General features: G+C 37.4%; 1 protein-coding gene across 1 annotated transcript in view; it reads left to right on the forward strand.

The window, feature by feature from the left end:
- Positions 1-12,675, forward strand: part of CACNA1D (calcium voltage-gated channel subunit alpha1 D) — a 169,209-nt gene that overhangs the window by 112,722 nt on the left and 43,812 nt on the right. The window contains exons 25-32 of the mRNA XM_088062045.1: positions 3,270-3,376; positions 4,478-4,565; positions 5,039-5,146; positions 5,315-5,367; positions 5,620-5,766; positions 6,449-6,650; positions 7,811-7,969; positions 8,656-8,766. Coding sequence (XP_087918171.1) covers positions 3,270-3,376; positions 4,478-4,565; positions 5,039-5,146; positions 5,315-5,367; positions 5,620-5,766; positions 6,449-6,650; positions 7,811-7,969; positions 8,656-8,766 — 975 coding nt within the window. The remainder of the gene's footprint in view (positions 1-3,269; positions 3,377-4,477; positions 4,566-5,038; positions 5,147-5,314; positions 5,368-5,619; positions 5,767-6,448; positions 6,651-7,810; positions 7,970-8,655; positions 8,767-12,675) is intronic.

Here is a 12,675-nt window from a genome sequence, read left to right on the forward strand (position 1 = left end):
AGTTTTTGGTTGAGTAACCCTGATTTATACACTTAAAAATTGCTGGCACACTAAGAATCTGTACATAAACTATGCATTTCCAGTTGAGGATTAAGCTTAACAAAATCTCTTCTCCCAGCTTTTGCTCATATTGCTGTGCATACTCTTCACAATGCAATTTGATTAATACTAATTGGTGCAATATTTGGGCTGTTTACAAGATAAGCTGTACTGTAAGTAATAAGACTATTTTTATGCTTGTGAATTTTCTCCCAGGCTTAATGTTTATCCCCTTATTTCACATTGCCATCAGTGAGAAGCTTGCTATAGAGTTTATTATTCTTATTTGTAGCACACTAAAATAAATATCCAGGTGTTTTCCTGCTAGAGAAAGGCCAAATTAAAGGAGAGAATGAAGTATTGAAAAGAGCTGTAGCATTAAACTGGAATAGTTCCCAGCTCTGAATGAGAGGACATAAAAACATGTTACTGTTATATCTGGGGCAGAAGAGAGTCAGTAAACTCCACGTGCTCTGAGCAGCAGGTTCTCCAGCTCCTGCAGTTCCATTTGTGTTTTTCTAGGAGGCAGAGGAATTATAAAGAGCAGGATAAAGAGGCATAACTGGATGTGTTAAGAAAAGCAACATTCCTGCAAACTGCAAAAGATTTTGGCACTGAGCAGTTTATGAGCTATCCAAGGAAAGCAGGAAACTCTAGAGCTTGGGCTGCTGAAATCTGGAATTATAAAAATTACAGGGAAACAAGAAGCTACATCACAGCCAAAAATGTTGATACTTCTGACCCTAGTTTCTCCAGGAAGCTCTGTAGTGCATTTACACGTAAAGGAAAATAAACTGTACCATACACATGTAGTGGGCGGTCAGGAGCTGACACAGACACTGTGCCTGCTTTACTAACATGTCTCAGACTCTGGCTTTGCTTGCTTATGGCTGGGGCCCTCCATGTCCTGTGCTGTGCCTCCCACAGTATCTGAGCTGTACAGAAGGAGTGTGTTCTGCAAGGAGAAAATTCAAAACTTGACCTGCAGTAACAATAGTATTCCTTAATTTTCAGGAAAAAATAATATAAGAAACTGAAATTAGGGTAAGCAGAGGCAATACTGTCAGTTGTAGTGAAGAAACTTGTAGAAAACAAGCATTAAACCAGAGTAACTCTCAACATGTAGGGAGTCTCCCTTGCTGTTACTGCTCTCAAACAGGGATTCCCACATTGCACAATGCTGGGGGTATGAATGAGGCTGTGAATAACAGAGGAGCTGCAACATCATTCTAAAGCGTTTGAGAATTCTCTTATGTAAGCCCTGCATGATACTGAAATTCAGTTTGTCATCCTGTTTGGATAACTTGGGAAAGGTGAAAACATCAGAGCAAAGGTCAGGTTAGGGATTTGTGCTTTCTACCTCCCCCTATTGTGCTGATCCTACACCATTTAAACTTATTAGAGAGCTCTAGCAAATGCTTCCACTGGGATTTGTGGTGATGGAAGTGAATCTCCATGTGAAGATGGGGAGATAGGTACCTCACTGTACTTTAACGTCAATTATTGATCTGATTTTTTGTGGGAGTTGTTAAATGAAACTTTGTGTGCAGCTCAGATCATATGCAATGTAAATGTGTAGTTGTAGCTAGATGTTAGTTTGGTATTCAGGGTTATTTTAGTGTTCAACTCCCACTGATTTTGATGAGTTTAGATGTGCTCTGTACAGCTGTAAGTGAACGAGCTAATTTAATGGAAATTTTATAACTATGTTATATGTCTCATGCCATGGCATAGGTTAAAGCTTTAGGATTTTTAATCTTCTAGCTTTTGGGAATATTTAGTATTTTGATCACAAAAAAGAGAGCCTAACAACAGAATAAGGAGATTAATTAATTTTTGCTTCCAAAAAAATGCACCTTTCCTTTGCAGAGGTACAGCCTTTACTGGTGGTGATGTTTGCTGTGCAGAAGGCCTGGAAACATCTGCACACTGAATTGGGATGCAGTGCCCCGAGATGCCCAATGCCTGTAGCTCTGTTCTACATTGAGGAGCAGTCTTGAAAGCTGTAGTAATCTGCTGTGAGGGGAAGTGAATGAAATCTCTTCCCTACTCCTTGAGGAACAGAGTAGAAAGTAAAGGGATTAAAATGCACAGTCAGTATGGGATGTTCTCTAGATGACATCAGATTTTCTTACCTGTGGAAAACAAGGAATAGCTCAGTATTCAGGCTCTGTAAGAGGATCCTGAGGCTGAATAAATTAGAATTCATGTGACTGAGCTGACTACGAGGTGTTTTTCAGAGGTATCCTTATTTTTGTTATGAGTTTTTAGTTACATTGCTTCAGACTTAATCCATAACTATGCAAAGATTTATGTAATCTCTTCAGCTGCTGATTCTGTGCATCTAATGGTTTAATTGGATTTCTATGTGCAATTTTTAACTGGTACTTACAGTCATGGTAGGAAGTCTAATTAATGGATTTAGGAGTCAAATTCAGCTTTGTGATACCCAAAACTATATGCCCAGGTGCTGGCTGCAGCCATAATTAATAGAGCCTCTATCACTGACTCCTAATGAGACCTGCAAATGATGCATCTGAGATCCACCTCGTAAGCTTTTCTCATTCAAATATAGAGGCAGAAAACAAAAAATTTAGAGAAACTCTAAAAGGAAAAGCAACGCTTTATATTCCCCCCAGACCAGCAAAATTGAGGGACCTCTGATTCCACAGAATACACATCTATTGTCTGTTCCAGGTTATTCCAAGATACCCACTCATGTCTCCCATAAGCCAAAGCTAAATAGCCTTGTGATGCTGCCTTAGGACAGCCTTGTCCTGCTTCTGCAGCAGCTTTGACTCTCAGGTGTTTGAAGTACGTTTTCAGCTCCTTTAGTTCTTAAGACAGCACAAATAATTAGCAGTCAGAATTTGGACCCTAAAGTTTAATAAATGTGGAAATCTCAAATGGTTTTTTTGTAGCAATTTCTCTAAAAAAGGCCAAGTTAATTCAGGGTAATCAGCTCAGCCTCATCTGTTCTTACAAAAAATAAAACATTTGTTGACATCAGACACAATTAACATATTTATTGATGTTGCTTGAGCAGAATTTTTCTGATTTTAATGAAAGATTTACTGATCATGGAAGGATTGTTTTATATCTCAAAGGATTTTAGGAAGTGAAATAGTATTGTATGCATTCACACTCTAGGCAAGTGTCTTGTAAACAGCCTAAATGTGATTTTGAATAAATTGAAATATAGACTAAGTGTGTAACAATTCTATTTTTAGATGACAGCTTTTGGAGCATTCCTTCATAAAGGGTCCTTCTGCAGGAATTATTTTAATTTGCTGGATTTGCTGGTTGTGGGCGTTTCTCTGGTATCATTTGGGATTCAGTAAGTACTATACTTATAATCTGAATGATTTATTTTTGCTCTGGGTTTTTATACTGAAATCAGTGTTTCAGCTCCTTTTGTTCCCCCATGGTGTGTGGGTGTGCAGTGTCAGTGCTCAGGGATGGGGCTGGCAAGAGGGAGTGCTTTTCATGGAGAGTGTTGTAATTCATTACTAATATGGGTTGGAAACAAATTACTACTTCACACAATTACCAAGAGAATGGGAAAATCACCATGACACTGTACAGTAGGTATTGCCTGGAACTTCAGGAGGTTTAAATCCCTTCTCTGGAGCTATTGTCACATCTGCAATCTAATTTATGAGCTTGGTTTTTCAGAATTGACCTGTGGGGATATGGAACTAGGCAGTGTTTGTGGGGGGAGAAGTTGTACCTTAATCAGGACTATAAGTGGCTGTGGAGAGGGTTTTTTTTGTTTGTTTTGTTTGGTCAGACTAAACATAGTAAAAGAGTCTAAATGTGTCTCTTGATTCATTGAGAGGTTTTTTCATAATAAAAATAATCTGTGAAAGCCTTAGTGACTTGAAGAGAGCAGGGGAGGGTGTCAGGCAGCTGCTCCCCACTCCGAACCCTGCTGGTACCAGAGCTCCTACTGAGCAAACTTTCAGTTCCACAGGGTGTTCTGTGAAACACTCTGCACCCTTCCTCAAAGTGCAGTCCTGGCTACCTAAACAGAGAGAATCAAAGTCATTGGAGATCTTTTGATCACAGGTTAGTTGGAAATTGAAGGATTAATTGATTTACAGGATTTACACAGTGTCTTCAAAAGAGCTTGTCAACACTTGAGGGAGAATACTTTGGGGACTGTTTTGTGCCATTATAGTCTTAGGCTAACTTCTGAGCTGTTAATTCCAAATTTGGTCCAGAAATCAAAATGATTCTTATGGTATTTAGGAGATAGATACTATTTTCTAATAATAAAGAATCAATAAAGAATAAACAACCCCTTGTATACATATCTTGAGAGTTCTAGTTGGAAGGTTTTTTTGAATTTCACATTTCAGGAATTTGCAAGGATATTGTTATTCTGTAATACAATCAGTCACCTTAACAGTAACAGTGTATTTTTTTTTTCTCCTAGATCAAGTGCTATCTCAGTCGTGAAGATTCTCAGAGTTTTAAGGGTCTTGAGGCCTCTAAGGGCAATAAACAGAGCAAAAGGACTTAAGGTGTTTAATTTTATTTTTTAAGTTATATTTCTGTTGGCCTGATCCCTCAGTCCTGCCTCAGGTTAGAAATTCTTGCTAACAAGAAATTGTCTGCAGAAGTCCACAGAGCAAGGACAGAAATCAGTTCCTGATTCTTAAATATATCTGGTGTTAAGCAGCCCAAGCTCTGCCCACAGTTACAGCAGTTTGTGTGTGGAGGAGCTGCCAATGAGAGCAGGTTTGGACTGTGGTGAACAAACCTGTCAGTGCATTTTAGTTGTTTATTCATAGTGCCTATGTAATTTCTAGCCAGTTGATGTTGATAGGCCTGTGTCAACAGACTTACAGGCAAATTTAGAAAAGTCAGATTACAGTGTTAGGTATAATGCTGGCAACAGGAAAATAGTAATTTTAAAAAAGAATGAAAAAATTACTTTTGTGATATGTAGTCTGTGACAAATTGCATTGAAACATTTTTTTTTCTTTCTTTCCAGCATGTTGTTCAATGTGTCTTTGTGGCTATTAGAACTATTGGTAATATCATGATTGTTACAACTCTGCTGCAATTCATGTTTGCTTGTATTGGGGTGCAGCTGTTTAAGGTAAGACACTCTCAGAACTTAGGGTGCATCAAGAAAAGCAAAGCTGAGTTGAATTCTTGGTGGTTTGCTGCTGGAACTGGGCTGGTCCCATCCTGAAACAGTCATAGTATAAAAGCATGTATTTTGCATATTCTGCATTTTGTCATTGCTTTTTGTTTTTATGTGTAGGGAAAATTCTACAAGTGCACAGATGAGGCAAAACAGAACCCCGAGGAATGCCGGTGAGGAGATCTTTGGTCTAAGAATGTGGCACGTTATGTTCTGAATAACTTAAACTGTGTATGGGCAGGCATGTGTCAGGCCACTTAGGGTTGTGTAAATTCAAATTGTCATCTTAATCCCACCAGAAAACACAGGTTAGCAAGGAAATAAAACAAACATGAGGAGGCAATGTAAGAAACAGCTTTGATTAGAGCTTTGAGTAGTTCTGATGTCAGTTCAGTATTTCACTAATGACAGTTTCTTTCCCACAGAGGGATTTACATCGTTTATAAGGATGGAGATGTCGATAGTCCCATGGTCAAAGAGAGAGTCTGGCAAAACAGTGATTTCAACTTTGATAATGTTCTGTCTGCTATGATGGCCCTTTTCACAGTCTCCACCTTTGAAGGCTGGCCAGCGTGAGTGGGTTCTCCATGTTTGCACAGCATTCGGACAAGAGTTGCATTTTCCAGAACAATTCACTATCATTTACCAGACATTTTTGGGCAATAAAGCAGTTTTAAGTGGTGGTATAAAAAGGGAGGAAATAAAGAAACCTGTTATCCTGATGCTGGGCACTTATCCCATATTTCAGGAAAAGTAAGAAAAGGTGAACTTTTTTATATTGTTGGATGCCTGGTCTTGCTACATTTGCTATAAGGAACTACTCCTCAGCTCTAATGGAAGTAACAATTTTAAATGCTTATCCATCAATGGCCTTAAAATAAGGCTAATTTGAAAGTTTTAGGCCTTGAAGTAAACCTTTTAGTAAAAAATCAGACAGCAGTACACACATAGAGAAACCTAGGAGCAGCTAACTGCCACTCACTATTTCCCTAAATGAGAAAATTTTATTTGGGGAAATAAATAAATGGAAACTACAACCATTGGGTCACTAACTTAATTCTTTCAGAAAAATAAAATAATATAACAATGTGTGCTGTGATTATTCTGGTTTCTGTATTATTGCAAGCACTGTCAGTAAATAGAAAACAGTAACAGTGAAAATCAGACCATTTCTGGAGCCTGTCCTCTGAGTTTGCATATTTTATTATTTTCTCATTTTAATGGTAATAAAGATAAAATTTTTTTGTTTTTCAGGCTGCTATACAAAGCCATTGATTCAAATGGCGAGAATGTAGGACCTGTATACAACTATAGAGTGGAGATCTCAATTTTTTTCATCATCTATATCATCATTATTGCTTTCTTTATGATGAACATTTTTGTTGGTTTTGTGATTGTTACGTTCCAAGAACAGGGAGAACAAGAGTACAAGAACTGTGAGCTGGACAAAAATCAGGTTAAAATAAATAATGAATTCTTAAATTTTGAAAGTAGCCTTTTTTGTTTATGCATGAAGAGCTTCCTTTCTGCTTTGGGGCAGAAGAGGGCACCAAACACATAGCTTAGTATTTATTAATTTGAGTTTTTTACTATCTGGGTATTTATTTAATTGAGTATTCAGGTTGTTGTACCTTTCTGTGAGCCCAACCCATCAGTGTTTTTGTTGTGAAAGGTGTCCACTGAGCTTGTTGGCTTCTTAGCATCTTGCTTTTTGGTGTCACATTAATAAGAATACAGCCAGGTTTTCCTGAGACATGGATAGGTTTTGCACTAAGAACTGAAAAACAGTTTCTGTGTTCCGAATAGTCTGAAAGTGTCCAAAGTTCAAGGGTTCAACATGTTCCACTTCTCACCCGTGTTTATTTAGAAATTCACAGGGGATATTTGGATGAAAATTACAAAAATCTGTCCTCATTTACTGTTTAATCCTTTGACTGAGAAATTCATAAGTCACAACTTTCCAGGTATTTTTGGCTGACTGTAACACACTTCATTTAAGGAAAGCCAAGCATGAGACTGTGGCCAGGATTCTTTCTGCACCATGTGCCCCATTAGCCAGGGCTTGTAAGAATTCCTCCAGACAAGTAGGAGGCCCTGCCCTGAAGATTTTGGGCACTAAGAGACTATGAGTTGAATCCATGGTGTTCCTACATAGATAATTTTGCTGGGCAATTTAACTGAGCTATTAGCAGTAACACCTCAGTATTTATTCTGCCCACTCTAGGGTTTTATGCTATGCAGGCCTATTGGTGGTTGAAAAGGGAGTAAAGGCAACAAATGGTTTAAAGATGACTTAATATTCCTGTTATGTACTATACCCATACATACTATAATATATTAGTGTACAAAGGCAAAACCCTGCAGAATTTAATGAGCATTATTTGATTTTTGCATGTGGCTGAGTAGTAGATATGGTTAGATAGAGCTGTGAATAATCAAGTAAGGATTGGTGAATTCCTTGTGCACTTTATTAAAGCTTAATAGCAGAAGGCCCTAAATGAAGTAGACAGACTGGTTTTGAGAGATATATTTAACAATTTCTACTTAATCATTTTATTACCAGTTGATTAACTGCTGAGTTTTAGTCTGACAGTTTTTGCTGTATTTGCTTTTCAGCGTCAGTGTGTAGAGTATGCCTTGAAGGCACGTCCTCTCCGTAGATATATTCCAAAAAACCCTTACCAGTACAAGTTCTGGTATGTGGTGAACTCTACTGGATTTGAATACATCATGTTTGTTCTCATCATGCTGAACACCCTTTGCTTGGCTATGCAGGTAGGAAAAGCAAAAACTCTCTTGAAGCTGTTGGCATAAATTGAGGGGAAGGATATGGATGATATAATGCCTTTAAATTATGGCAACCTGTATTTTTTTATGAAAGTAGAATTTTAAAGGAAGCACTCCTGATCACAGTACTTTTCTGTGACATGTTCTAGTTGTCTCTTTCTTTCCCTAGTATTTCAGATTTTCATAAGAAAAGCCATATTTTGAATTCAGTTTACAAAACCATTCTGCTCTTTTCAGTAAAGTTGCATACACTGTCCTCTTAAAAATATACCTCCTACACACTGTGTTACTTTTGTGACTACCATACTTCAGGCTTTCTAAGCAGGTGTGACACAAATGTGTGTAATTTTAAAACCTTGCATAGAAAACTTGGGAAACTATTGTTCTCTAATACTCCTCTTTTGAGGGAATAATTTTCTCTCTGGAGATTCCCTTAGGATGTGGAGAAATGACAGTTTTGTTCTGCTCAGTGCCTAAACAGAACAGATTTATACAGTTCCATGCTTGACCAGAGATACTCAGCTAATCTTCCATGTATATAGATGTGCTTCGTAAATTCTACTGGAAAATTTTTCCCTATGCTGCATTTTTGTCAACTTTGTCTTAGTCTGCCTTGCATTCACTGAATATTTTAAAGCCTTTACTTTTGTAAATATTTTATTTTTCATTCACAGCACTATGGACAGTCTAAGCTATTTAATGATGCGATGGACATTATGAATATGGTTTTCACAGGAGTGTTCACTGTTGAAATGGTTTTGAAACTGATTGCATTCAAACCCAAGGTAAGTTTAAGATATGCTTTAATTAGGTCATCACCACAGGAATTAAGTGTAATGAGTTTCACACTCGTGTATTATTCAGAGAACAAAAAGAACCAACATTTCCCACCTTTATCTGTCAGAAAAATTATAGTAGAAGTGTAACTCCAGGAAATGAAATGCAGATATCAGAAAAAAGTCTTACAAAGTGGTTGATGAGATCTGGAATATTTTGAGGTAATGAAAATGTCCCATTCTAATTCAGATAAATAGTTTCCTGTTACAAGCATTACCTTAGTCTCCTGTTCTAGGTACTACATTCATTACTTGACACTAATCTCCAGTAAAGACCTGTATCCTGTATAATTTCTTATTCTAAAATGTGAAATAATGTCTTGTCTTTATAAAATATAGCCAAGTATTACAAACATACACATAAATAATTTACATGTGCAATAATGTAGATTTTAGATTTACAGATTTTTAGATTTTTATGTTTTTATGTTTTCAGTTATATATACATAATATTTGGTAGAAGGCCCCACACTGAGTGGTTGATTCCTTGTTTTAAAGGGACACTGTCAATATGAATGATGCAGACACATTTTCAAAAGTAGATTTGCAAGAGAAACTGGTAACTATAATTGAAAAAAAAAAAGATAAAACTGTCCTGTGGCAGTTAATGCAGCCTTTTTGTTCAGTTCTCATACTGCATTTAGGAAGGGCAGAAATTAATCATGAAAAAACAGACTAAATTTGTTTTTAGTACAATGAAACAAATGTTTACTCTGGGCTATGTAAATAAGTAAAATATGTTCACTTTCTACACTTGGAATTTGAAAAACACATATGAGCCGTTTGAAGTTTAGTGCTCTCACCATCCAAGATGGGTACTTTTTGTTTTCCCTTGGCTTTGTTTTAAAGCAGCCAGGATATCTATCTGCCTTGGGGCTGGCTGTGAGCTGTGCCCTTTGCTGGTGAAGCAGCCCTGGCTCTGTGGGCAGCCCCGCTCCTGCTCCGAGCGCGGAGTTCAGTGCTCCCAGCACGGCTGCCCAGAGCTCAGGCTGCAGCAGGTGGACAGCAGCTTTCCAAACTTACACAACTATTTATTCAGCTTGCATTTAGTACTCAGCTTGGCTGTACAGCTACTTGGTTTAAAGCCAGCTCGTATTTGCCTGCAGAAGTGAAGAAATTATCCGTCACTTGAGATCTGGTGTTGAGATGTGAACTGTGGAGTTCGGGGTGAATGTTTACCCGCTCTCCCGTGGTCTCGCTCTGCACTGTCCAGTTCCTTGTACATTTCTAATGAATTTATTTGTATTTTTGTGTCAGCTATCTTATTTAAATGCTAAGGGTTTCACATTAAAAATAACACAATATGAGGCCCCAGAGGAGATAGCTCAGCTGTGTGGACCACAGTGTCATGAGTATGCTGGTTGTGTTTCCTGATCTGTATTTCCTGTTCTATATCCTTGTTTTGCACAGAGGACTTTGCTGCATTTTATCATCTGCTTTTTAAAAGAAGATTGTGAATCCTTGTATGGTTCTCCATGCACTTGTGACTGTAGTCAGAAATAGCAGCTAATGGCAAACACAGTGGTCTGATCATGAGTGTACAAATCACAGTGCTCCATTTGTACTGTGGGCTTCCTACTCGTTAGCAAATGCAATGTCTTAAAACTGGTCTCTGAGACTCTGTACAATTTGAGCTTTAATTCTGTTGCAGCATGCTTCTATCTGACTGGATGCTTTCACTGTGAGACATCCCTGGATCTGAACCCTGAGAGTTAAAAGGGCAGACACTGCCAGTGGAAGGGCCTCATTTCCTGAATTTAAGTTCCCCATAGATGCAGAACACCTTAAACTTCTTAATTAGCAGGACAAGGTTTAAAGACCATGATAATAATCAGACTTTTGGAAAAGATTAATTAGCAGGAATGGCATAAAACATATTTAAGGTTGTTCCTGTTATTCTTTGGAGATTGTAACCTTTTAAATTATCAGATTCTCTTTAACAAAACCTATTGGCAACACATATTACATAGTTCATTAATAATCACAAATCAGCTAGCAGCCTTAAGCAGAATTTTAACATCTTTAATCTAAATTTCAAAATAGATGCATGTTTAAAACAACAATTAATTTCTTTAACTTCTATTAAGGTTTAATAATAGTAGGAACAATCTGAAACCAAACTTAATGCTTTGCTTTAGGGTCCATGAGGGAAGACTGGTAACTACTTCTATGTCTGTGTCACTGGTGGGTGGGTCTCTTAGGCTAGTATGACAGAATAAAGTTTTATTTATTAATTCTGTGCATTTAAAAAGTTATTTCAGAGATGTTCAAAGCATCAAATAAAAGCTCCATTTAACTCTGTAAAAATAATAGATAAGAACCTGTTAGTTTTTATCTCATCTGCTTGACAGTGTCCCCTTAATATGTTGACAAAAGTCCTGTGAAAACGGTGATCTTTTGGTATTGCTGGTCATATAAACTTAAGGCAACTATAAATGATTGCTGCTCCTCCTGTGATATTGTGTTGTGTAAAACCAAGGCACTGCAGAGTGCCTTCCAGCTCTGAAATACATAAAACCTGGAGAAGTGCTCAATAGTAAAGGTGATGCTGGGTGTCTGGCACACTTGACTGGGAGATTGGATCACATAAGGCTTTGGAGAATGAGGCCCTAAATTTTCCAAGAGATTACTAAAAGAAATAAAATATTTATGTGGTAGGTGTCTGTAAACATATTCTGTTGCTAATTCTCTATGCCTACATATTCCCCAGGATCTGTGATTTTGTCCTCTGACATTCCTTAATGAGCAAATTTTTCATAATATAAGCTAAAAGAACAGGTCATTTTCTTCACATTTGCTAAAATCTGTTACTCAGCATGGTTCAGTGCCATTCAAAACAAAATACAGCTATGGAATCAAAAATAATCCATCCACACATTCTGTATGTACAGCCTCCTGGTAGCCAGTTGTTGCTTAAACTTGTAATGATTTTCCATGTCGTTTTACATCAGATTTTTGTAAGAAAAAAGGAAAGATGGCTAGTAAGTGAATTGATCTTGGGTCCTTGCAGTGGTGAAAACAACTTATTTGCATGATGTTTATTTGCTGTGACTTGTCCATTCCTCCCTTTTCCAAAACCATCTTTATTTTCTCTTAGTTTTTTGTTTATTTGTATGCTTTTGCTTTTCATATTAGTTTGAACAATATTTGTCTATACTGATGGAAAAAGTTTCATAAAATAAATAAATAAATGTGTAAATTATTTTAGCTGTAAAGTGTTTTAGCTGTATTGAGCCAAAATGTGATTTTTTTTTTATTTCAGTGCTTTATCCTGCAGCATGTCTAGTAAACTAATTTTTTCTGTAGCTGAAATTATCCTTTATTTGGAGGACCTTTTTTGGTTCCCACTGTAGAGGAAGATGGATAGCACAGCTCAGGATTGTGCTGATTATGTGTTTGCTGTTTGCCAATAGTCTCTTATTTTGTGTACATATAGAGAAAAATATTGGTATTCTAAAATCAAGGAAGATACTTAGAAATAAGGAATATGAATGATCAGGAAGAATATGATGAGAGCAGCTCCCTTTCTTTGGCTGGCAGCTGCTAATCTCACTAGGATTATACATTTCAGTATTGTTGGGGAGGTTCAGTGTGACTCTTAGTAGAACTTTGGGAATGGCTCATTCCCATGAGCAGGATGAGTAAGGAGGGAGCAGTAGGGAATTGTGCAAGAGCTCTTTGGAGTGGAGGCATTTCCTCAGGAGGCCAAATCCACGAGTGCTGGCTTTTGCCCCAAGACTGGAATTGATGGTTAACCCCAAGGAACCAGAGAAACGCAAAGGGCTGTAGAGATAACAATAATCTGATCATTTTCCTCTTACAGTCCCTTCCTTAGACAAAGGAATGATTGTAGCAATT

Source organism: Pseudopodoces humilis, chromosome 13 (genome assembly GCF_049639895.1).
Source record: "Pseudopodoces humilis isolate 2021_Gansu_Grassland_sample_001 chromosome 13, ASM4963989v1, whole genome shotgun sequence".
Lineage (NCBI taxonomy): Eukaryota > Metazoa > Chordata > Aves > Passeriformes > Paridae > Pseudopodoces > Pseudopodoces humilis.